The sequence below is a fragment of the Pezoporus flaviventris genome, unplaced genomic scaffold (assembly GCF_033815535.1).
Source record: "Pezoporus flaviventris isolate CSIRO_AGI_PZ_B2104156 unplaced genomic scaffold, CSIRO_AGI_Pfla_v1 ptg000031l, whole genome shotgun sequence".
Taxonomy (NCBI): Eukaryota; Metazoa; Chordata; class Aves; order Psittaciformes; family Psittacidae; genus Pezoporus; species Pezoporus flaviventris.
Window position 1 is genome coordinate 32,329,432 of NW_026892579.1, and position 27,596 is coordinate 32,357,027.

A 27,596-nucleotide genomic window follows, 5' to 3' on the forward strand; every position below is an offset into this window, starting at 1 on the left:
ATCCCACTGTCCATGTCACCATCAAAGATATTGAACAAGACCGGTCCCAACACCAATCCCTGAGGGACACCACTTGTTACTGGTCTCCAGATGGACATTGAGCCATTGACCACAACTCTTTGCATGCAGCCATCCCGTCAGTTTTTTATCCACTGATTGGTCCATCCTTCAATTTGATGTCTTTCCAATTTAAAGACAAGGATGTCGTGTGGGACAGTGTCCAAATGTTAAAGATGGTTGATGTTCTCCTTAATAATGAGCAGATCTTTCGTGTCTTTCAGTGAAGAAGAGAACAAAAGTGTTAAAGCATAAAACCTATTCCTTTGATGCAATTCAAATCTGACTTGGATGAACTTAGATGCTTTAAGAGTGCTAAGGGTTATTACCTCTTCAGTAATATATCCAGGACAGTGGCATGAAGAACATAGTGGGTCTGACAGAAGTCTATCAAGTCTTGTATCTTATCTATGTCACTGGCTAATAGGAGATGCCTAGAAAATCTGTGAGTATAAGCATACTTTCAAAGATATACCTTCATTCTTCTACATATGCATGCCTGGGAGACTTTCTGAGCCAAAGGTTGTATCTGTCCTTTTAAAATGCTCTGACAGACTTTCTTTTTTTAAATTTGATACAGTCTAATTACTTTCTTGTTGAAATGAGTTCCATTTTTTAGTATGCATTGGGTGAAAATAGATCTTTTGTTTTGAACTTATCAGCAGAAATCGAGTTTTGAGAGACGAAAGCAGAGGAAAGACAAAGAAGAACCTTTTTCTTACCCTTATGAAGCTGTGGACCTCTCCCACTTTCTCCTTCAGCAGTCTCCTTTGCAGGCTAGAAAATCTGAGTCTATTTAGTCTCCCTGAATGCAAACTATTCCATACCTTAAAGCATCCTTGTACTTCTTATCTACACCTTTTCTGATAAGATTGTGAGTTTGAACTTGCATGCAGAACTCAGATTAGACAGTGAGCATATGCAGGACTTAATGATACTTTCTGTTTCTTTACCTCTAAAAATTCTAAACATTCTGTTCACCTTTTTGATTCTTGCAGTTTTATGAACACCTTACCTCAACACTCCAGCTACTCCGTGATCGTTCTTGTGAGTCCTATTAGGTAGTTTAGAGCCCATTGCCATGTGTGCAAAAAATGGGCATTGCTTGGGTATGCCATTGCTGTGCCTGTATCAGCATGGAATTTCTCGGTATCACAGTGTCTTTCAGCAGCTCTTCAGATAGCCTTTCTGCAAATCAGAACAAGGGAAATGGCAGCTGAAATTTGGTATCTATTGCATCCATCATAGAATTAAACAAACAATCAGAGAAAAGATTTAAATACAGTAAACAGACCTGTTCCTTGCTCTTTCTTTAATTACTTATTCTCTGTACAATGTTTTAACTTATTATCATTGAAATGTCAAAGTAATTAATAGAGTATTATGAAGACGATCAGACTCAAGAATAAATAATAAAATGTCTTTACCCAGTAAGTATTTGAAAACCAAAGGAAAGAAGGAGGGAAGAAAAGTTGATGGTAGAATCAGTGTATGTGTTGGAAATTCAACTAGTGCTGTAGTTGATTTGATCAGATGCAGCTAGCAAAGACATGCCAGCTCATATCAACTGAAAAACCACGAAGTGCGACACAAAGACATTTGGCTTTAAGAGGGCAATGCTGAGATAAATCAAGGATATTTAATAATAAAACCTGATTTGTTGATGACATTTTCTTTTAGAAATGGCACTAAGAGGACCTTTGGAAAGTGTGTGTGGAGGTGTCTCATGTTCTTAAAGTGCTATGATTGTAACATGATTATACTTTCATATGTGACCTTTGATGTTTTCTTTCCTGGTTCTAGTTCTAATAGACTACAAAATCAGCACTTTATAAATATGAACATGGAAAAATACCTGCTATATCAAATGGCAATAATCACAAACAATATTTGATTATATTTTGAATAATTTTATTTATTAAAATTTTGTAAGTGTGGTCATTCATCACCAGATTGTGACTAAAGCTATACAATACAGTGGACCTTACATTTATTTCAAAGTATCCTAATACTTCAGATTTTTCTGTGGCATTGTAAGAACATTGTATGGACTGGATGACTGTAGCTGACAACCATACCATGAATTATAGAGCTTCAAGTATAGGTTGCAATAACACAAAAAAGATATTATAGTTACCCTGTTATAGCCGAAGCATGAGAAAGCATTTGGCTGTCTGTCCAGCAAGACACTGTGGAAAATTTAATTTTGTGGTTTCTGCCACAAGAGCCATATGTTCAATGTTTTTAATAAACAGGTGATTACATTCTGCCCTGAATAAGGAAAGCTGTAGATAACAGGGTAAACTGGGATTCAGGTGTGCTAAGGGCACGATAGAAGCGCACATTCAGAATTTCTAGAGTAAGTCAAGTCATGCAGCTGCAGTCTAATAACTAGTACAATGTGGATTGAATTAATAGCTTATAGTTGCTTGTATAAAAACTGTAATGTTGGCAAGGTTTTTTACTTTTAGGGACAAGAATAATCTTAAACTAGTTAAAGCTTGTTTTGCCATAACTGCTCATTAACTAGTCACTGCAACTAAAATAAACACATTGTTTTCAAATCACTGCTTTCTCTTTTTATATTTTGTAACAGAAGTGTGCCTGCCAGATGAGATGTAAACCAACATGACATAATGCAATCTGACGTAACATGAGTGAAAGCGAACATTTTAGAGTCTTATCCTCCTCTTATTGATGGCCATGCACAATCTCCCAAAGGCGTGTCCACTTCTGTTGAGCCTTGCCTATTGTTTCCCTCTCAGATGTTGTCTCTTTCTAGAAACTAGTCAGATATATAATGAATCTGAGCTTGTATGTACGGTCGATCTTTTCTCACTGAAGTCCATAGAATCCTTACCATCGATTTCAATAGGAGTATGATCACTCTCTTGCACACTTCAATAGCCAGACACATTGTGTTACCGTTCGTAAACGCTAGGATCTGAGGATCAACCTCTTCCACCATCTATTACTCCCATATCTTTTCAATTTTAATTAAAGTTAGATCCCTAGATTATCACAAATATGAAAGCTTTTATTTTAGGCCTAGAGAAGAATAGGCAATAGTGTATTTGTACATTGCCCAGAAAATTACTGGCATTAGAGGAAAATGCCTTCTAAGAGAACTTAAGGAGAATGAGCCATAATGCTATCTCCCATAAGTGGTAAATAAAAAAATTTCTAGAGAAACCCATCTCCATGTCATTTTGTGAAAGCAGCAACTACGAACATCAAAATAGGTCACAGGTCCAAGGGCAGCTCTGCAACAGAGACCTGGCACTGATATGGAAGATCAGCCTGCATTTCACCCACCCTGGCACAACCAGCTTTAGCAGTTCCAACATGAATAACATCTATGATGTGCTGTGCTTCTTTTGGCTCTCCGGTTTCCTGTCAGTCACATAGGCTCCAGAGGATGAGTCAGTGATGCAGGAGATGGCTTTTTTCTTTTGTGCAGTATTTCATGTAAAATGAACTTAACAGGGTGATGCTTGTAGTATTCCAACAAAGGGTAGATCTCTTCTACCTATTTCAAATGTGCCTTAATCAAGGATTAAAAATCCCTTTGAGCAATCCAGTTCAGAACTAGTCCCTGAGATAGTGCTTGTGTGTTGTGATGTACAGGCAAAATGTGAGGGCAGAGGCTTAATGTGAGGTGAAAAGGCCTTAAGTTCTTGTGGCAGAGTTTAAGTTCAATTTGTGCAATTTCATGTGCTTCACCCAGCATAAATAGTTGAATATTTGGGCAATTTTTCCATCTGGTATTTCAAAACAGTACCCACCATAATTCTGTAAGAAACAATTATGCAATATAGGCAAACCAGCGAGAAGTGCAGTATGTTGTGAAGTGTTCCACTGTTAGGAGAAATCACTTAAGTATGTAATATCATAAATATCCTCTTGCATGTTTTACAGTTCCAATTTGTATTACCATCTAAGTTTCTTAATTAATTTGAATTTAATTCATTGTGTAAAGTTTTATTTCTGTAACCTGTCCGAATCATGTGTATGAGCTGAATAATTAGTAAATGTACTATATACACTATTATTTAGATAGCATTATGCTAATGTGGTGTACCTTAAAGCAAATGTTAGTTGTATTTTTGTCACAGTTCACATTATTTGCTACTATTTACAAATCTAAATTATTGCTTGAGATATATACAGTGGAAAACATAAAACTGAAAAACTGTGCTTAGTATGGGAGAAATAAAACTAGATCTTATGAAGATATAGAAAAAAAAAAAAATCATTCTTTAGTCATTTACTCCAGTATGAACTGGGCGGACCAATCCAGACCGGCAGCATTTTTGGCAGAGGATTTGGAATCACACCTGTAGTTACTCATGCAATTGTGTTTGTTATTGATGCTACAACATCATAGTTAGCTACACAGTTCTAAATATTGCTGTCCATAAATGTCAACTACTGACATCATAACTTAGGCACAGAGCTGCATCTTCCTCCATTCCATTATATTGCCCCATTAAGATCAGTAATTACTCTAATAGTGTACAAATATATCTGTAAGATACAAAACATAAGGTACTAAATTTCCTGTGGTTAAGATTATTAGAACACATCATTTCAGTTCCAGTCATGAATGTTTTGTGCAGCTGTACTTTGAATTTATCATCTTCAGGGAATATGTGTCTGTTGCATCATTCCCACCCTGGTAATGTTAATGAATCTCATAGATTGTGTATGGTTTTATATTTAATAACTTCAAAAGTGCAGTGAAGTTTGTATTTTGCACATGCACATGTTGTCATGCTACCTATATTTTGATTATATTTAACTAATTAACATTTTTGCTAATGCTGTAATATAGTTTGCTATGTTATATTGTTAATTTTTCATAGGAGAAATCTTCTTTCTTATCTGTGCATTGCATAGGAAAGTAGTGCCCAGATTCTGATTTATATAAAACAAAATCTAAATAAGAAACACAATTATGTGTAAGGAAATAATATACCTAAAATACCAATTTTTTAACATGAAAGCTGAAATTCTTCCTGCAAAATGTGTTTGTATTAACAAACATGATTGATTGCTTTAATGGTAAAATCCAGTGTCATGTCACCTGATCTTTCTAAATTCTATTCTAAAAAAAAAACTTTTCCATCTCTGAAAATTGCGCTTCTCTAATGAGGAACTTATTGCCACTCATTCTCTTTCCTCAAGTTATGACTTACTTAGCAATCTAATTTGGAAGATGGTATTTGTCCTCAGTTGATGTCAGTTGACTCTGCTCTCTGTTTTATATGCAAAGAAGGAACAAATTAAAGTAGGAGAGATGAACAAATTTGAAACCTTTTTTGGACTGATTCTTTATTCACACAGAGATGAAAAATGCTGAAAAGCCTGCTGGGTAACAGAAGCAATGCACAAAGTAGTAATTGCCAGGGAAGAAAAGGTAGTTAACATAGACGATGCTCATGGAATAGTTACAATGAGACAAATGAATTTTTCCCAGCTTTCGGAAGTGGGCTTTTTGATAATATGTTCTTTTAGTAATAGTATAAAATCAAACTATTTGAACTGTGTTACACTTCTCAGCCTCATGATGTAGGCATCCAGTGACAAAGATAGTAATAAAAAAACCTGCTGTTAAATCCTAATATGTGAGCAAGGCTGTAAATGAAGTGGACTGGAAGAGTGGCATCAATAAAAAATGAAAGTCAAGACAATACTGAAGTGATCAGCTTGACACAGACAGTTATTCTGTATGTTGCCAGAGTCTGGCAGAAGGGAAATAAAGTTCTCAGAGTAGCTTGCCCACAGTTGAGTTGCTCCTCTTCCAGTTAAGTTCAGAAGAGATTTTGGATTACTGCCTCAGTATTTCACAAATAATGAAATCAGCACTTTCCTTTTATTTACCCGAGCTATATATCATGCACTTATTCCACCAGCTGTTGCTAAGCAACTGTAAAGTAATAGTGATGTTTACATAGAGCCTCAATTTCTTTTACTTTATTTTAGAAAAGTAAACAAATAAAATCCACCCTGTCCTTAGTGATCTCCATCTGCAGAATGGGTTTGCATCTATGAAGAACAGTCTTGTTCTAAAGGGCACTATATTTGTCTTTAGCTCAGGATTTTACAATATAGTATTTTAACCTTTGTAAAAACTTTTTTTCAACACAATCTGCTATGTACTTCAAATCTGGTATCAATTTGCATTGTTTTTCTCTTTTTAATACATTTTCTTTCCTTCATTTTGATGAATCTTAAAAACAATTGGAGCAAATGCAAAGGAAAACAGAGAGAATATAGAGAACTTTACTGGGTTAAAGTAATTATTTTTGAAGAAAAAGGGACACAATAACTTCATATAATCTAGTTGCTTTTAACTAAGAAATTATTGCTATGTCAGAAGGAAGGGTTTTCAAGCTGTAGCCTTGAGAGAACGATGATGGCATTATATTTTTTTTGTCTCTACTGGCCAGTGGCACAGAATTGATGGTGTTGTAGACTGGATTTTTTTAAATAGCTTTAAAAGCCCTTTTAAAAAATATTTTCCTGCAAAGAAACATATTTTCCTGCATTTTATTTCTCCATTAACTTGTATGAATAGTGATTAATGGGTTTTTTAGGCATTTCAGTACTGAAAGGGGAGCATGAAATATCTTCTGTTCAATTTGTAATGGAATTGTAATCCAGCTGATGTATAATATGGGTTTCAGCATTGAGAACTTCATTAAAATAAAGAAAAAACTTCCACATACCAGCAATTAAGATGTTTTGCTCTGGTACACAGCAAAGCCACCATTATAGCAGGATTTGTTTAAGAACTTCTTGCTGAATAGTAATAGTTATCTTTAACCTTCAGGACAATATAATTTCATTTTGGTACTGGATAAAGGCTTAAATATACATAGGAAACTGTGCACAAAGCTATTTCCTGAGTCTTAGAGTACTAATCTGAGACTTTTAAAACACTAGCTTTTCTGTTTCCTAAACACAATCAATGAATATATATCCTGCAGCTAGAAGTAAGGTCTGAATTTAACATGTTTTCTAGAGTGATGAAGTTGCAGTCACTTTGCAATTGTTTGCACCAGAATTTAAGGTTATTATATGGATTCTAGCATCTACCAACCATTCATCTCATGTGAAATGGACCTAGTGAATGTCCTGGACTGGTCACTAACAAAAATTGCAGAGTTTGAATGGATCTGTTTTCCTTTCTGAAAGGAAGTCAATCTAAATTTTGCAATTTAGCTGCCTTTTTTTTTTTCTCTACTTTTAGCTTTAGCTGCCGAGCTACAGAATATTTAAAGATTCAGAAGCAATTGGTATTGTTAGAAAAGGTTGAATCTGACAGCAGATAAAGGTGAGATTGCCCCATCTCTGTGCCCCAGATGCAGGCAGTGGCAGGGCTGAAAATGTGTGCCCAGTAGGTGCACACACACATATCACATGTATACACCTCATACATGTGTATACAGCTACGTGGATAAATGCAGGCAGACACAATCAGCACCCACATGAACTCAAGCAGCACCAGTCGCTTCATCTTATTTCCAGTCTTTTGGTTGAGCAGGATGGAGGACCACCCACCCGCATAGCAGGCCACAGCTCCCCTGGTCCACAGTAGCCACCTTCCCATCATCTCATCCTTGGAGAAACCCTCCTGACTTCCTTTCATTATCACCTTCTTGCCAGGTGATCAGGACAGACCACAGCCCGCGCTTGCGCACTCACTGACACATGCACACTGGCTCCCAGTGCTGCACTGCAGCCAGGCAGGTTCTGGCCCTGGTCCCACCTGTGGCTGGCACTTGGGGTCACTCCCTGATCCCTGGCACCCAGGCATATGAGCCCCTGGCCCACGGTCCAGCCAGTGAGTAAATTTACACTGTTCTGATTTCACATTGGGCTGGGACTGTGTTGAATATGTTTGGATATCTGTAGTATTGAAGCTCTCAGGCTCCAGCTCCCTGTTGTTGAAAGGCGATGGTAGACACAGCAAGCAGACACTAGCATGGTGCAGCCAGCCATTTCATGAGGTCTTTATGCTGTCACTGCAGCCAGATGTGCTTCAGATTTGCCAGAAAAGGCAGTGGCTTGAAGTTGTGAATAATCTTCAGTGATATCTAAATTAAAAGGAACTTGGTGCTTTCTGATTGGAAAGTGCCTTATAATGATGTTGTGAGTTTTACTTAGTAATCGATTTTTAAGCGACACTTGAAGTAACCTAATGCTGTTTAAAACAGTCCTCAGAAAATAGTGCCTTTGCCTCTCTGTCCATTTGAGGACATGCTCTTGACTGCAGTTAAGTTGGGAAATAACAATTTCATTGGGTAGTAACATTGTCAGAGGATGGCTTTGGGATATACTGATGAGGAAGAGGCAATAAAGACCCTGTGCTCAGCAATGGCAGGGGCCGGCGTGGGCCTGCAGGCCTTGGCGAAGGCAGGAAGTGCTGGGAGCTTACAGTGGGCGTCAGTGAAGGAGAAAATATCAAGGTGGCCTATGAAAACACAAAAGAAAAGGGCTGATTCCAACAAGGTGTGCAACCACTTATTTATGTCTTACAGATATGTACTGCTCCGCAGTCTCAATTGATGGTGACAACAATTTAAATCTGTAGTTATCTGATATAATTCAATTGGAAGTCATTATTTTGCTCTATGTATGCATAACGCATCTTTGAACTATCAGAAACATTTGGATTTTACCTTTCTTGTTAAAAGTCATATTTGTAAAACTCGCTGTCATGAACTTTGTGGCTCAAAGTTATTTGTGGCTCTTACTGAAGTACCACAGTTCCTGCAAGTGTGCATGTACATGAGTTAGAGGAGTTATATAATATAATATAATTGCCCTATAATTGCAAACATGAGGTGCTCTGGGGATGTGAGTGGTGTGCATTTCAATTTTCTGTGCAGGACAGCACTGACTCTTAAGATTAAGGCCTCACAAATAAGGATAAAAGAGATGATGGACTCAGGGATTCATCCTGTTATATATGCAAAGAAAGTGATTAATGCTGTTTTATGCAGACTGGTAGAAGAAGCTAATCCCAAGGTAAGGTAGGTGAAGTCATGTGTATCAGCAAGATCCCAGTAAGATTCAGAGGCTGCTGGGCCCTTTCTGAAGGCTTTCCTGGAAATAAAACATTAGTGTCTGAGAGCATTGCAGGCCAACATAGCAAAGCTAAAAATTATTCTTGTTTTTAACACAGCAAGTAGCATGCAAAGGAGCCTTGCTGGGCAAAAGGATATTCAAAATATAAAAGGGAGATTAACAAAGACAGCAAAATAAATATATGTATTAGAATTCCCATGTCTGAAATGTTCTCTGTGGAAAACTCCTCAGTGCATCTGTTTAAAGAAAAATTGGTATAACATTTTATGGAAAAAACCCAGACAATAAACAGCAATGTCACAAACAGCATTTGTTATCCAGTGTTTAAGACAATCAAGGAAAAATTTGCTGCATTGCTAATGTAAAATCCAGCTTCAATTCACCTGAGATGCCCATATTTAAAAGAGAATGAGGGTGAGTTAAGGAACTAAAGACTGGAACACCTGAAACAGAATCCTAGAATAGAATAACAGAATGGTTAGGGTTGGAACGGACCATAAGATCGTCTAGCTCCAACCCCCCTGATATGGACAGGGACACCTTTCACTAGGACAGGTTACACGAGGCCCTGTCCAACCTGGCCTTGAACACTGCCAAGGACTGGACATTCACAACTTCCTTGAGCAGCCTGTTCAGTGCCTCAGCACTTTCACAGTAAAGAATTTCTTCCTTATATCTAATCTAAACTTCCCCTGTTTAAGTTTGAACCTATTGCCTCTTATCCTGTTACTACAGTCCCTAATGAAGAGTCTCTTTCCAGCATCCAAACTTGTGTTAGGAATATATATATTAAATAAAATAGTCAATTGACACAGAGTAAAATGTAATGTATTCAAGAAGAATCAAGACTTTATTTTGACACTGTATACTTTTCAAACCTATTGGAGTTCTCTGAACAAGTCAGCCTGAATGGGAATAAAGGTGATCAGAATTCCAAAAGACATTCAAAAAGTGAATGTCTCCCTAGTAAAGACTGTAAAGGAAAGAAATCAGGAGCATGAGAATGTCTGTACATTGTTAAAAGGCTGGCTAAAAGTTGTGCCTTAGGGATAGGAACAAATGGCCAGTTTTCATAATGGATGGAATCACCATATCTTCCCAGAGAGATCTGTGCTGACATCTGTGTTATTCAGAACACTCATAAATTATCTACAGAGGCAGAAAGCAGTGAAGTGACCATGATGATAGGAAGTTAAGGGTTAATGAAGACGAGGGCCAGTTGTGAAGAATTACTAAAAAGGCCTTATGCAACCAAGTAAGGGGGGGGTGTAGTTGATGAAATTCAGAGTAGATAAATGTGATGCACATAGTTATAAACTGCAGGATATCTACAGTAGAAAAAAAAGAAAAAATCCTAAATGTCCATGTAAGATGAACAGCTCTAGCCTCACTTTAACTCTGGAGAAAAAGAATCTTGTTTATAGTTCACAGCTCTATAGCAATGTCAAGCTAATGCTTGCCTTAGCAAAAGAACAGATCAAATTTGTAGGAGAACAGAAAAGGGATTAAAAATATCACTAAGTGATATGTATACATTTTCAATATTACAGGAAGTTCTGTCTCAGGAAGGGTATAACAAAACTGCAAAAGGTACAGGGAAAGGGGATAAAATAGCTTTAGTACAAAGAATAGATATATAAAGTAGAACTTTTGTACTTGGAAAAAAAAGAATCTGGGATATGCTAAAGGTCAATAGGATGGTAAGTGGCATAGAAAACATCAATAAGAATCATCTGTATGTTCACTTTTCATACAAAAGCTTAGTAGGCATAAAATGAACCTGACAGAGATGCTGGAGAAACACAGAGAAGGGTTTTTCATGGTTTAAGTTTCCCTCTACAATGCATTAAAGATCGTAGAAGTTAGTATAGACTCAGAGCATGACTGGAAGAGTTCATGGAAAAGTAGTCTTTCAAGGGCTATTAAACAGAAAGATGAGGCTACTGAAATGTGTCCCTTTTAAGAAATCCCTAAGATGCAGATCTTGAAGGGGAAGGGAGTTTTCTGGCAAAGTCCTTCCTATCTCCTTTGGATTTAATGTTGGAGAAAAGATACTGAGCTGAATGAACCTTTGATCTGGCTAAGTGCAGGTGTTCTTATTTGCTTATTAAATTTACTAATAAAACTGTACCTCATATTAGAATCTAAAGAATGAGGGAGATATGATCTTCCTAGACAACTCTACTCAGCCTTGTTACGAATTGCTGCATTCCTCTATAGTTGTGGAATGGAATATGCTACTCAGTCACAAGAAGAATAAATAGGACTTAACTTTCTTTATGACGATTGTTTAAAATATCTTTAACATCACTCACTTTGCTACAGCTAGTTTTGACACATTTTGTAGTTTGCTTGTTCAAAACCGACATCTTGCAAAAAAAGTTATGTAACTATGTATATATACACATATATATGTGTATAAATATATCACTCTTCCACAAATTCCTCATGAATTACAAGAAGAGAAATGGTTGTCTTTTTTTTCTTCAAAGCATTTGAAACTTGAAAAAAAAAATATTAATATGAATGAATCTCTACTTTGCTAGTTCTAATTATTAGATACTGGTAAACAGGTGGGTAGGAGATGATAAACATAGTCATGATAAATATAAAGGCCCCCCAAAAAGAAATCCAATCTTTAGAATATTTTCAAACAATCACAGAATGGTTTGGGTTGGAAGAAATCTTAAAGATCATGTAGTTCCAATCCCTCTGCCATGGGCAGGGACACCTTGCACTAGAGCAGGCTGCTCAAAGCTCCATCCAGCCTGGCCTTGAACACTTCCAGGGATGGGGTGTCTTCAACTTCTCTGAGCAACCTGTGCCAGTGTCTCACCACCCTCACAGGAAAAAATTTCTTCCTAATATCTAACCTAAATCTAAATCTACCCTCTTTATAAGTTTGTATTTTGTGCGGTTTATTAAAAATCTTATGACAAAACATACTTAAATTTTATTGATGCCTAGTGATTCTATCACCCTTTTGACCTCAGTGTTTAAGTCAAAATTGCAGTCCTTTAAGTTTTCTTGGTGAGCTCTTACTTAGGGGTTACAACTGAGCAATGCTGAACCTGAGCAGCTATGAATAGGGCTGGTATGGATATGAAAAGAACCTTCCTAAGATAAAATAAGGCTGAAATCAATGTAAACAATTTTCAACTACAAAAGCATCAGTTTTCTTAAATTACACTTTTTATATCATAAAATTAAAATAGCTGTTCTGAAATATCTTACGAACAACATATGACAGCTAATGTTAGCAGTGTAGTTTATATTCATATAAACAACAATGTGGTGTCATATTAATAAATTTTTGCAGTCTTATACACCTTTAAAATTAAAATATTTCAGTGTACTGGTATTGTACTCAGTGACTGCATGACTTGTGAAAAAACAGCAAGGTTTATTTTTTTATTTGGCACAAGGCCAGAAAAAAAAAGTGACTTGCATGGGTAGATTTTTTTAGGGCGTTTTCACTCATATTCAGCCTAGGTTGTCTTCTGTGTTTACATTCAGCAAAGCACAACCACTTAAACTCTGTTGATACTAATATTCTTTTAATATTTTCTTGACAGTGTGTTCTATTTCTCTACTTTGTTGACACTTTATGCTATTAAGGCACCCATAAGAAACAAAATATTATTAATTAATCTCATCAGTGTCCTCTTAATGGTCGGTGATGTCACTGCAGTCAGAAAATACTTTTTTTGTGGGATATTGCATTGCCAACTCATTGCCAGCTGTCACCCATAAGCCTCTTCCTGCTCTCCAAGTTATCCTCCTATTGAATCTCTCTTAGGTGATTTGATGGTGAATTTACCCCTCAGCAGAGGTGTAACATTTGACAGTTCTGAAGGTTTTAGACTTATGTATATTGACAAAATAGGTATTATACAGATAACAGCTGATCCTTTTTTCCAAATACTTCTCTGTTAACAAGCTTTATGTTTTAACTGGACAGGGACAGACCTAGAAGGATGTCAGTTTTCTGGGTCTGTACAGCTCTTAAAATGTCTTTGAGTATTGCTTAGTTCAGAAGCAAGATCTTTGCAATTGTCAGTGGGTAGCAATGAGATTGCTAAGAGTTAACTGTCTATTAAATTTCTGGGATTTTTATTGATGTCTTTACTGAACACTAAGTAAATAAGTATGTATTTATATATATATGCATATAAAATTAAGAGCAAACCTAAATAGAAATTCACAGTAATGGTTTTCCTTTATGGTTCTCCTTTGCATAATATTTCTTGGGTACAAAGTGAATAGGTAGCACATTTATGAATAGTTTCAGAACCAGGGGGATATATATACAGGAGAGCAAAAGCAAACTGGAGAAAGAAAAGGCTGTACGTGATAAGAAATACTTTTTAACAGAGTAAAATGCTGTCTGCCTTGTTTGTCATTAGTTTGGTTGTTTTCCAGGAAAATAATGCACAATAACTTGAATCTACAGTAAGGAATACAAAGCACCTTTTTAGAATAAAAGAGCAATCACTGACAGTTCCAAAAACTGCAAGTAGGTAGCAAGTGCCTCTATAAGGAAGCTGTTGAGTTATGGCTGGTTTGGGGGTGGGAGGGCTCACTTTCTACCGCAGCAATATTCAGCTTTATGGTAAACTAGATGTAGGATTCCCTCAGAGATTGGGGAGGTAATTTGTTTGTCTCCCTGGAAGTCAAAAATGTAGTGAACATACGGCATTTACATATGCAACTACATATGTTGCATTATGTTCTCTATACACCAGAATTACAAATTTCTGTTCCTAAAAGGTGTTTCTGTCTTTGATAAATTTTAGGTGAATTGCTAACTTAGACTTGGTAGCTCTCCTCTTTCAAAGCAGCCCTTTCACACTAGAGCAGTAGGAAAGCTGCCGCGCAGCACGGCTTTCAGGGCATATGTGATTTACACAAACCAATTTCTGAATGTTGAAGACATAAAGTGGCTCATTAGAATATTAGGGTGGTGGGCTGTCACTATGATTTTACTTTTCTGTTTTCAGAACATTATTTCTGTAATAATTGAATTATTTTAAATTGCTTGTGACACTGGTATGACATTTCTCTTGTGGTTGTAGGAAGAGGAATACAATGCAAAGCATCTGCAACGGTGCTGACAAGTTACAGGGAACAATACATAACTGAAACTTTCATGCTAAGTTCATGGTTGTCGTGGTTTAAACCCAGTCAGGTAACTCGTTCACTCACTCCCCCCCCTTCCTTCCCTCCTCCTACTCCTGGAGGGACGGAGAGGAGAATCGAAAAGAATGCAACTCCCCGGGTTGAGATAAGAACAGTTTAGTAACTAAGGTATAACACAAATCACTACTGCTACCACCAATAATAATAACGATAAAGGAAATAACAAGGGAAGAGAATACATCATCTCACCACCAGCCAACCAATAACTCAACCCCCTCAGCCTGACCAAGCACCGACCGATACCTCCTCCAACCACAGAGCCTCCCAGCCCTTCCGGCTAACTCCCAGTTACATCCCAGGCATGACGTGCTGTGGTATGGAATACCTCTTTGGCTAGCTTGGGTCAGGTGTCAGGTGTCCTGTCTCTGCTTCATCCTGGCTCCCCCTCCTCCCTGGCAGAGCATGAGGCTCACAAAGTCCTTGGCCAACCAAAACATCATTGTTATCAGCTCTGTTCCTGAGCCAAAAGTCAAAACACAGCACTGCACCAGCTACCAAGGAGGAGAAAAATGACTGCTACTGCTGAACCCAGGACAATGGTGTAATAGGTTCCTTCTTCAGGAATGTTTAATATTACCAATGTTTCATTAATGTAAATCAATTGGTAGATAACCTGGAGAAGACTTTTATTTTAAAGGTTTCTTGAATCCCCATAGCCTTTTTATCTCTTCATTAGAGTTTTCATTATATTTGAGATTGAGCAGAAAATGATTACCTATTAGTTCTTTAGTTTTAGCATTTTATGAAGAAACTTCCTGCAATCATTTGACAGCACTGCTCTCAAAAAGGTTCAGTCTCAGAGACCCACTGCTGGGAAGTTAAAAAAAAATAGCAGCCTCATTTAGGTATAACAATAAAATGCTCGGATTATACTTGTTCTGAAGTGTTTAAAATGCATGCAATAATCCAAGTGTTACAGTGCACAGAATGTCCTTAAACTTTCCTCTGTTCAAATATTTCATTAATGCTTCTCTCCAGCTATGAGCCAGTACAGCCGGTGTGTGTGGGATTAACAAAATCAAGTAGGAAATTAGCAAGTGTGCACCTTAAGTCAAGGTTTCTTGCTGAGGACATCCTGTTAATGAGCTATCATACCACCACAAGGGCTGTAGGATGTACAAACCAGGCTCAAATGCCTGTTAATTAAACCCTTAGTATAATTTTTTAAGAATCCTAAAAAAATTAAAAATAACATTTTCCTGATCACAATAAAGATGGCACTACAAATGTTATAAAACCACAGAAATGTTGCTGTGTTTTTGAAGTATAAAAATATTAATGTTGGTTGCAACAAAATGTGTAATAAACGTGTGTCTACATTTTGCTCACTGTGTTGAAAGTATGTTTCAAAACAGCAGAAACTCTAATACGATAGTATTTATATGAAAACATTATAAATGCCATCACCAAAAAGTTCTGAGCACTCTCCAGCATTAAAACTGCCAGTCTGTTGGATTTATGGCATCAAGGCTAATGCTTAAATTTCACATTTGGATGAATAAGTCATAAACTGTTAATACTACATAACCTCAAATAATAATTCATTGCATAAAGATAGTACATGTTTCAGAAAATCCAGCTATGGGGATTTAGAGTCTGGAGGAAAGAACTGTATAAATGCAATTTTATATGGTGTTTGTAATCCTGCCCCTCTACTCTGCTCTCATGAGACCTCACTTGGAGTACAGTTTACAGTTCTGGTGTCCTCAACATAAAAAGGACATGGAACTATTGGAACAAGTCCAGAGGAGGGTCACGAGGATGATCAGGGGACTGGAGCACCTCCTGTATGAAGATAGGCTGAGAAAGTTGGGGCTGTTCAGCCTGGAGAAGAGCAGGCTGCATGGAGACCTCATAGCAACCTTCCAGTATCTGAAGGGGGCCTATAAGGATGCTGGGGAGGGACTCTTCATTAGGGATTGCATTGGTAGGACAAGGGGTGATGGGTTAGAAATTAAGCAGGGGAAGTTTAGATTGGCTATAAGGAAGAAGTTCTTTACTGTAAGGGTGGTGAGGCACTGGAACGGATTGCCCAGGGAAGTTGTGGATGCTCCATCCCTGGTGCTGTTCAAGGCCAGGTTGGACAGAGCCTTGGGTGACATGGTTTAGTGTGAGGTTTCCCTGCCCATGGCAGGAGGGTTGTAACTAGATGATCTTAAGGTCCTTTCCAACCTTAACTATTCTATGATTCGATGATTATGGAGTTAAATTTACCTATTATTAGGCACGTAAGAATATACTGGGGGAGGGGAAAAAACCACCAAAATACCTGATGTTTTCCTTTCTTCTTTTTCAGGTCAGAACTGTGGAGGCTTAGTACAAGGACCAAATGGTACTATAGAAAGTCCTGGATTTCCTCATGGTTATCCAAATTATGCCAACTGCACGTGGATCATTATCACAGGAGAACGTAACAGGATACAATTGTCGTTTCATACTTTTGCCCTTGAGGAAGATTTTGATATTTTGTCTATTTACGATGGACAGCCACAGCAAGGGAATTTAAAAGTGAGGTAAGGTGCCTTTTTTTTTTTTTTCCTTAATTCCTTTCTGTCTTTCTATCTTTACCTCTCTTTTTCTTGTACAGCTCAAGGTCAGTTCTGGTAAAGACTCAGACCACAGGGGTATCCCACATTGCAGTGGCTTATTTTTATTTATTTGTCCCCTTGTGGAATCCAGACTTGGCCCAGGGATCCTTCCATGAAGCACCTGAAACCCATTTTTTGAAAGAACTCTTACTGAGCTCACATTTTACTTTTCTACCATGCCTACAATATTTGAATCAGAGGATGGGTATGCTGCTTATGCTAACAAGCAGGGGTCTGTCACTGAATGTGGCACAGAAGAATTGGTGGGCGATACAGCAATCTGTGAGAGACTAAATCCTTCAAGTGACTATTGCCTACCTTGCAGATGAGTTGAGCTGTGATTTGTTTGACTTTGCCAAAATCAAAATTATTTTCCATCTCTCAAATACAATTATTAAACAATTAGAGACCTTTAAAAGTCAGAAACTGGGGTGTCTTAGATGTCTAAATACCACTGAAGTTACGAAGAGACTTTTTGGAAGCTTTTTGATCTTGAAGCTTTCACAACTTCAGATTTTGGTGCATTAATTTCATTGATATCTTGGTTTGGGTTCTTCAGTCATTTTCTGGATGTGGACCCCAGAGCTGGAAGGCAAACATTAGTTTCAGTGCTGCTCTGTCATCTGTTCAGGCATGACATTTATGGAGTACTGTAAAACACTGCTGTCAGTTCTGTTGTCTGATTACTGTTTTACACGCCACTGATTTATATTATACAGCTAAAACAAATGTGGGAACATCACCAATTTGTTCAGCTTTTTAGTGGGTATCATCACGCATTTTTGACAAGAACAGTGTTCTGATTGATTGTTGGCTCAGTTCAAAAAGTTATGAAAACTGTAGAAGGTAGTACAGAAGCTACTGATGCTTGAGGTGCAGCATATGTTCTTCATTTAATGTACTTAATTGGCCTTTAGTACTTGCATCACCTCCATACAAGGGTTAATATTTCTTTTTCAGTCAAAAGTTTTTATTATCAATAGCCTGCTTGTTTTGCACTAATCTGTTAATAGAAGATTGTTTCAAGGAATAGCACCCATTTGTGTTCTGTGGGTATGAGCATAGGGGACAGAAATTATGTAGCATGATCGAGATCTCACTGAAATCATTGCTATTACCACTGATTTCAGTAAACAAGGATTTAATTTCCAACTTCCATCAGTGAAGCAAATATTTTATTTATCACTGCTTATATTTGAAAGTCAGTTACCTTCGTAAATGTTATAAGGAAAAGAAACAGAAACATTTATTGGCATTCCAGCATGTAGAGGTTAAAAAAGAAGAATTTGAATGCCAGGTTTCTATTGACATCTCACACCCTGTGACATACCCTTTGTTACACAAAGCACATTCACAGGTGAACCCCCTCCACAACTGCACTTTTCAAGACAATAAACTCAGCAGATATTGGAAAATTATAGTCTTGTTTTTTTAGCTGACAGCATGCAAATGCAAGGAGCATCTTGGAACTTCTGCTTCAGGGTATGTTTTTTTTTTTCTTTTCAGAGATAAAAATACACTACTAGATTCTGGGTAATTATATTTCTTTAGCCATCATGCAAAATCTGGAGGATTTCTTTAAAAATAGCTGTGTAACTATACAGCTCTCACAAACTATGATAATTAAGTAATATTCATCCCATATTTTGTATAGCATTTTTCAGCTGCTAAAGCAAAATTGGATAAAAATGAATAATAGTTTCTACTAGTTTACTGTGCTGCCTGAAGGACCTTTTTGTATGCTAAATGGGCACCAAGATACTTTCAGTACATATTGATTATAAAACCCAAGAAAATAGAAACATATATAAAATACATTGAAATGATGTGAGAAAGGAATAAATTGCTTTATGCTGTTTGTGTGGAGGAAAAAAAGACAAACAGGTAGTGTTAAGATGTATATGAACACTGTGGTTAGTGCATTAATAAAGGATATACTGATTTAAGGGATAAGTTACACATGGTAGTAATCTGGTTATTGTAAACTCTGTTATGAGGAGGTTGAGAAGTAAGATAATAGCAGAAAGAACAATGTAAACAAAAGATAGGGCGCTAAAAAGTGCTATTTTACATCTTCCTATTTTTCTAGATAAAACCTAATTAGCATTTTGTTGTTTTGCATAATTACTGCAATGTGAAGTCCAAAATTGTCCCTGAAAAGATTGTGACAGCTGCTTTATTTTTATCAATGTAAAGTTCATAAAACACAAAATAAGTTTTGAAATATATAGTTATATGTATGTATGTTTCAACTTGGTAAACATAATTCAGGAGTATAGCACAGGCTGGGTTCTACTCGGCTGGGGAACAGCTCCGTGGAAAGGGACCTAGGGGTCCTGGTGGATAGCAAGCTCACTATGAGTGAACAGTATGCTTCTGTGACAGAGACAAAAGGATGCTGGGTTACATCAAGGGCCTCACCAGTGGAGATAAAGAAGTCATTACCCCACTCTAGTAGGCACTTGTCAGGACACACCTGGAATGCTGTGCTCAGTTTTAGTTTCTGCTATACAAAAAAGATATGGACAGGTAGGAGAGGATCAAGAGAAGGGCCAAAAAGGTGATCAAAGAACTGGGAAGCCTGCCATATGAGGAAAGGCTGAGAGAATGGGGTTTGTTCAGCCTTGAGGAAAGAAGGCTCTAGGGAGACCTTATCACCATGTTTCAGTATTTAAAGGGTTACTTTAAAGTTAAAGGCTACTCCTTTTTACAAGGAGTCACATGAAAAAGACAAGGGGTAGTGACCACAAGTTACTCCTGGGGAGATTCTTATTTGGCTCAAAAAGAAAACTTTTCACAATGAGAACAATCATCCACTGGAATAGTCTCCTCAGGGAAGTGGTAGATTCCCCAGCACTGGGCACTTATAAGATTCAACTGGACAGGATGCTGAGACATCTTGTGTAAAGCATGCTTTTGTCTATAAAGTTTGGACAAGATGATCCTTGAGGTCCCCTTTCAACCTGGTATTCTATGATTCTCTGATATTGTATTATATATAAAAAAGGAAAAGTGTAATTTTAAGTCTTATGCAACCTGCCATGATAATGCTTTGTAGGATACTGTAGTCTTAAATGTATAACAAACATGAAGTTAGATAATTAATTTCACTGTATATTCTAATCAAAACAGGTGTCTCTCTCTATGTTATTGAAAAAGAAAACAATTGTAAAGCTTAACTATTGCATTACCAGTTGGTGGGAAAAGATTTGAAAATACAACCAAATTCTAGTTAAGGTGCTAAAAGATGTAAAATGTAAGTTTTATTTGCATTTTAAATTATAAAGGAACTGTCAGTTGCTACACACAGTTAACCATTTGCATGCAGAATTCGGTGGACAAAACTCTTGGGGAGAAGAGGCACAAGTGTGGTGCACTGTGAAAACAAAGTTTTTATTCTACCTATCAACAGAACATGGGGGGTAGGGACACACACCAGCCCTGAAGAGGCTCAGTGTATAGGCAGAAGTGAACTGACAATATTGACCTATTGACTTGCTTACCGCCAATAGGCGTGCTACCTGCCACAAGCAAGTGAATTCAAAATAGCCGTTTCAGGAGTTTATGGATTGCAAAAGTCAGTCAGGACTGATTGTACTCTACCTTCCACAGCTGAAATGAATTAATTAATCTTAGCATAAGTCTTGTTGCATATGTTTTTCCTATATGCAGAATTCCTGAATAGGGGTTTCACAAAGAGGTGCAATGGGGCTGGGTAAATAGAAGAGCCCATATCAAAACCTCTGTTGCTGAAGAGGTGAGTTGGAGTCTAAGTGAGATGTTAAGATCCTGAACTTCCAATGTTACAAACATGGTGAACTGAGACTGAGACTTTGTATTTGCAATTGCCTTCTTCTCAGTTTATGTCCTGGGATTCCACATTTTTTTCTATGTCAAATACAGGTAAATCCTGTAACCTCTCTTTTCAAAAGTTACTGGTTTAGTATCACACACTTAGTTTACTTAAGGGTTAGTTGCAGAAGACCTGTGCAACGTATTTTGGATTAATTGTTTTCAAATAATCAATTCAATCTTTCAGACACTCCTGAAAAACTCTTTAAAATGGATTCCAAACAATTTCATTCTTTTCTCACACAGAAAAGTTCTTAATTAAATTATATGCACTGATGGGAAGATGCAAACGTACAGGCATGAATATTTTTTGTTGTGTGCATACGCAGCTGTCAGTTATTCTGGAGATACATGATATATATTATTTGGAAAGTGATTTTAAAATGTCTGCTTGCTTTCATGGTTTCTCAGGCCTTCCAAGTATTATACAGTTTACTGCAGCCTGGGTAATAATACAAAAGACACTGTTTGTTATTAGTCATATTAGTTGAAAAACACATTTTTGTTTTAATGGAGCAGTAATGCAAACAATGGAAGTTGCTAATGGACCATGTAATAAAATAAAGCTTATCAAAAGTTTTCTGACAAGCATATATACAATGTATGTTAAATAGCAACATGTCTCTTCTGCTTTCTTGAATTGTGTAGAAATAATAGGAACTTAATACAGAGTATTCACTTTTTCCTGTCTCCAGCAAGCAATAAACCATATGAATATTCTGCACTTTGTAATCCAAGCATGGAGTTAAAAAATATTCACTATCTTCTGGGCTCCTGTTTCCATCTTTTTTCTCAATAAACCAAGTTTTATCATATAATCATATATTCAACATGTTTTAATTTTTATTATTTTTTGTTTGGAATTTGGTTTGGTTTGTTTTTTGTTTGTTTATTATTTCTTTGTTTGTTCACAAAACAATTTCTATTCTTCCTTCTCTCCAGGATCAAGAGAACAGGGAAGCAATGAGGGGGTGATTGACAACTGCTGGCACTGCAGCAGCAAGAGCTTTGTGCAATTTACAGTTCTTTTTTTTCTTCTTCACCATGAAAATATGTCATTTTGTTTACCTTTTTATTGCACATCATTTTCTACAAGTTGGTCTCAACATATAGGATTTGTGTGTGTGTATGTAAGCTGGTGACTTTGTGAAGAAAACAATATAGAACTAAATATAGTTGTCAGCTGAAGCTTACCTAGAACACAGCACAAAGCAACAGAAACTGAGCTAGCTTTCAAATTTGTGAAACAAGATTACTGAATAGTTTCAGCTGGATATTCTGGTATTTTGTACATCTGTAAGAAAAGGAAAATTATTATTGTATGATTATGCAAATTGATTATTGAGTTCCTGCCAGTTGAGACACCTGTCAATGACTATTGTTCCCCTTTTTATGTTGAATCAGATTTTTCTTGGCTCTTTCTGCTATTAAAGTATTAGGAAGAAAGAATCATTTACAGTAGTGGGCTAACGTGATTCATTTTATATGACATATCTATTTATGGAAAGAAAGGAAACTATGACCTGATCATCTAAATGCTGACAGATACTTTCTGCCAAAGGCAAAAAGAGCATGCAGTGGAAGGAGAGGTAATTTATGCATGCAATACTGGCAGGTTCTAGCTCATAGGTGGCTTCCCCTCCCACCCCCTGTAGGTGGATAGAAGGCAAAAAATCCTGTTCCTCAAATTTTCAGCTTCCCAATTCAAAATCTTAAACTTGCTAATTTTGTTGGCAAACCCACATACTAAAAAGATTTAATGAAAAAAATATTAAGTGTATAGTCAAGTAAGGAGTCCGGTTGCTAAAAACAAGCTACTTCACCAGGAATTATAGGTTATATTAATTACATGGTTTAGACTCATATTAAATGATGGTTAAGTGCAAGTTTTTTGCAAAACTCATGGAGTATTGTTGGAACTCCCACCTAAGAAAATCCATTTCACGTTTAAGGAATTATTATTTCTTGGGGAAAAAAATAAAATAAAAAAGAAGTTACTAGATCTGTTTCATAAATCAAAACAATGCGTGAATTTATATTTCAAAATTCTGCATCAGTTGCTTAAAGCTTTTTACAATGTAGTTAAGTCAGCATGTTTTAATAAAAAAAAAATTACTGTGACAACGTAATGAAAATAGCTGTGCTAAATCTCTTTACCCTCTATGGAGGTAGATCTCTCTCTTATTTTCACTTGAATCTGGTCAAAGTACATACACAGGTGCTGCTTCTTGGCCTCTTCTGTACTTCTCAAGCTGGACCGATGCAACAGCAGTGATTTGGTGCATTTGTTTGTTATGTTTCACAATCAGAAGCATTACTAGTAAGGGACGCAGAAAGGGAGAGATGGGATGTGGCTCCATAAAATTTTGATTTATACAGTTTTAGAAACTTTAGCATGTGTTAGGTAATCTTGCTGTGTCATAGTTGTACAACCAATTCTGATTTAATAGGATTATACAAAATTGGTAAAAAAACACCTTGCAAATAAAGAACTCAGTATTTAAAGATACCTCACAGTAGCCTGATGAGAACAATAGGTTGTTTATGAATAGCTTCTAAGTGTTTCACAAAACAGTGTTTTAGAGTAGATTTTTGATTTTAGATGAGGTGCACATTTGCGCGTTTTATTTGTTCTTGTGTATAGATATATTACAAATATTTAGTTATTCAGCTAGAAAGAATCATATTTATGATCATACTAAGCCAAACACCCATAGATTCCTTGGTTAGTAATTTTACAAAACAGAGCACCTTGGATGTCCATTATCCAGTATTTAAGCTACAAAATCATAGAAAATTGCAAGTTGTGAGTGTGGGTATGGATGTATATAGGTGAACTTGAGTTTTGAAGAGCTCAGTTTACAGCTTTGCTTTACAAAAAATCTAGAACAAGCTTTAAATGTTACTTCAGTATTGGTCAAATAAAAGAAAGAAAATTGCCTTCATTAGTATGGTGTTTGCTTGATGTGCATGGGGAATGCACATGTGATCTACAACATTTTATGGAAAATCTCTTTGATTCTGTCAGATTGATGAGTTTGCAATCTGCAAAGTACAAATACTTTTAAGATTATTTTTTTTTCAACACTGCTGAGTATACAATTTGGCATTTCATGCTTTTTTGAGAGGGTTTTATTTTTTCATTTTCCCTTCATTTATGACAGTTCCTGAATCTCTGAAACCCCATGATTTGGTGTAGTAACAATCTATACAATTTTTGACACTTCCATGTGATAAATTCCCATAAAATCTCACATTCTTTTTATTCCCAAAAATCCTTAGAAATAGGATACTAGGATCCATTGAGAATGCTGATACAGTTTGGGGAATTACAGATCTTAAAACTTGGATGCACCTTAAAAAATCTTTTAATGTAGATTGGTGGTACAATGGACAACTTTGCAACTAAACAGGTGATAATATTAACCTGATTATGCTGGTTATGTAAGGAACTTTAACTCTTAAATACAGTAATTCGTGAGACTGAAGGCAATTACATACTTCTATTATCTGTATCCTAAATATATGTTGCCCATAGATTGTACATAAAACCATTTTATATCAGTCTTTCTGCATTGCCCATCTTGTTCAAAATCAATCTTCTTTTTATTTTAGATAATACATTCTGAATTGACGTAATTATGTAGAGAAGTCCTGCTGATCAGCATCTCTAAATGCAGCATGAACAATGACTATTCCAACATCTCTTGGTCAGGGATCAGTCATTTCCCTTTGCATATATTCTGAGTGCAAACTAATAATTATATTACAGCCTTTAGAAAAGCAGGGAGACTCCTCAGTGAGAAGAAAGGCCAGTTGTCAAAATCTGCCCTTTTTTGAGACTAGTTTCAGTACATGCGTTTTATGGAATTTTTCAGTTTCTATATAACTGTGATAGATAACTTTTTAATTAGTATATAACCTGCATGCTATAAAAAAAAAAAAATTACTTCTTGCTTGCTTTTGTCTGTTAACTGTCAAATTAAAGAAAAAAAAGAAGCTTTATAAAATGTAATAACTAACTGATTCATCATATTCCTGATCCATGTAATTAGGTTAAACTGTGAATCATGTCCTATCTGTCATCTGGAAATTACCTTCCAGTCTTAACTGACTCTTGTGATTATTGACTGAATAATCATAGTCTGGTTTTTGATCACCCTGCACTGGACTAGGATGTAGTGATCATGGACAAATACAGCATCATAACTGTTCAGGCATCTGCAGTCTCTCTGCTCTGAATTACTGCAGTGGAAGTTCAGCATCCTGTCCTCAGTGAGCCGGTCACACACAATCAATTCTGATTGTAAAACAGATCTTGTAGACGAGTGTTCTCATAATCTTGGACCTTCAATATTACTTAGAGACTTTCCCCAGTTTTCATCCTGTTTGCATTCAGAAAAGCATCTGCTGAAATTATTAACAGCCTTGGAGTCTGACAATTATTTCTTTTCTTCCACCTAATGGAGACTAAAATATACTTCTGCTGAAGTCTCAGGTTATTTCTGCACTCACATCTTCATTTAAGGGAAAATTATGCATGCTCATCTCCATTCAATTCAATGAATTTATTAAGAAAACCAACTAGTCGGTGTCTGAATGAGTAGAAATATTGAATAATGAAAGTGACACTGATGATAGGAGGTGTGAAGGTGAATTTTGATAATAGGCTCAATACCAACTTGTCAGAGAACAGTGCCCTTAGAAGACTTCTTGCTGTTGACTGTCCATTCTTCATTGATTTATTAATCTTCTCTTCCACTTCCAGACTGTGTTTATATGTTGCTGTCTTTCAGCAAAAAGATAATAAAAAAAAATAATTCTTTCCTATCTCCCACTCCTGTAACACACACCTGTGCACTGTGAATTTCTTTGCAGAATCTGCTGTGACCAGTGTCATAAAAGAAAAACAGAATGGCAAAGAAAAGAAAATAACAGATGCCAATATGAGACTGCATTTCTGTCTTAGTTGCTAAGACAGAATAGTTATCTAGGCTTCTGAAGTTAAAAACACATAATAAGACCATAAATAACAAAACTGTGATGAATTTTAATACAAATTAATGGACACTATATAAAGATCTAGTTAATATTTCTATTTTTTATATCATTCTTATTCTGCAATTCATGAATTAGAGAAAAAAGTATGTTACAGGACTGGTTACTGAGTACGTTAAAGTTAAGTCTAACGAAAAACGTACAAAACCTGTGCTTAAAACTTGTAAATTTTAACATTTACATCTGAAGACTGAAGTTAACAGCGCCATATGTATATTTTTTTAAACAAGCAATTGATTTTAACAGACATTTTTTTTTAGAGTAGGACAGCAAAGCACCATTTAAATAATAAATAATAAAAATAGCATAAAGCAAGGGGCACAATAATCCCATTGATCCAAAGTAATTCTTGTTTATAAGGGTTCTTTGAAATACCTATAGGTTTTAAATTTCCCATTATTCAGAACATAGCCTCCTACATACTCCCTGCAAAAATGTCCTTAAAGTATGGGTGGGTGTCTGTGTTTGCCTTTTGACACAACTTTCCACTGATGATACCTCTCTCAGAGCAGTGGAGTGAGAGTTGTACTTCTTTTATTTATTCCATGGATTTTTAAAACAACTTTCAGCACTTTCTGTGGCTTCCATTGTGTTATTTTGTTGAAAGTGAATTTGATCTCTCATTTGCCACAATAACAGAATTACATTAGGGTTTTCTCAATCACCCTTTCCTCACCCCTAGAAGTGAGCTATGTTATTTACTGTTTGAGTAAGGAAAACCTTTCATATTCGTAGGGTTCATAGACAGAATAGCAAGAATGTTGTGGAGCGCATGGGGTGAGGAGGTGAGAACTGAGGAATAATGGTGAGAAGGAAGAGAAGGTGAGGAATACCAGAAGTAAAGATGTGTTAAAAAGATTCTAGGTACACTATACCATGCAGTTAGGCACATATACGTAATCTAACTCCTATACTGAAAGACTTTATTATAGAAATCTCTCTACCATGCCTACTCTATGCGTCTCGTAACTCAGGACTGGTTTTGTCCTATGTCATTGTAGATTATATATCTGAGATACTGATTTTGATACAGACTGTACAAGCATGGAGAAAATTGGCACAGGTTGCCCAGAGAAGCTCTGGATGCCCCATCCCTGGCAGTGTTCAAGGCCAGTTTGGACAGGGCTTTGAGCAATCTGGAATAGTGGAAGGTCTCCTTGCCCACGGCAGGGTGGTTGGAACTAGATAATTGTCAAGGTCCCTTCCAACCCAAACCATTCTATTACTCTGTGATTTCTAGTAAGCAGATGTATTATGAATGACGATAGGAATTTAAAATTTATTTAACTTTAATGATGCATTTCAACTGAAATAGCCAGTGACAGGTAGGTTAGGGAATTAACCTGAGGCATGGAAACGCAGATTTAATCTCCCTGGTTAATTGGTTGAAATGACTGTGTAAGACCTGATGTGTAATGGTAAAATAGATTTAAATGCAGCTTTTTTTTTTATTTTGTTTGGTTTGGGCTTTTTTTCTTTGTTTGTTTGTTTGTTTTGTTTTTTTTTTGTCAGGTGGAGAAAATCTATTGCTTTGTGTAATTACCTGAAAACCTGCCTAAATTTAAAAATCCTTTGTGCCCAAGATGTATTGCATTTTTCTAAGTGAATGAGTGCAAACGGTCTGTCAGTTACAACCTTCCTGTTGCTTGCTGAACACTCAAGTCTAATGCTGCCAAAGACATCATCAACACTTCTCCTAAATGAAGTTACTAAATGAGCTTAGTCACTTCTCCTTCATCATTGAAT

General features: G+C 36.5%; 1 protein-coding gene across 1 annotated transcript in view; it reads left to right on the forward strand.

Annotated features, from left to right (window-relative positions):
• The window catches only part of CSMD1 (CUB and Sushi multiple domains 1), a 1,163,462-nt gene that overhangs the window by 208,639 nt on the left and 927,227 nt on the right, over positions 1 to 27,596 (forward strand). Inside the window, exon 2 of the mRNA XM_061460659.1 lies at positions 16,649 to 16,865. Within this exon, the coding sequence (XP_061316643.1) occupies positions 16,649 to 16,865 (217 nt within the window). The remainder of the gene's footprint in view (positions 1 to 16,648; positions 16,866 to 27,596) is intronic.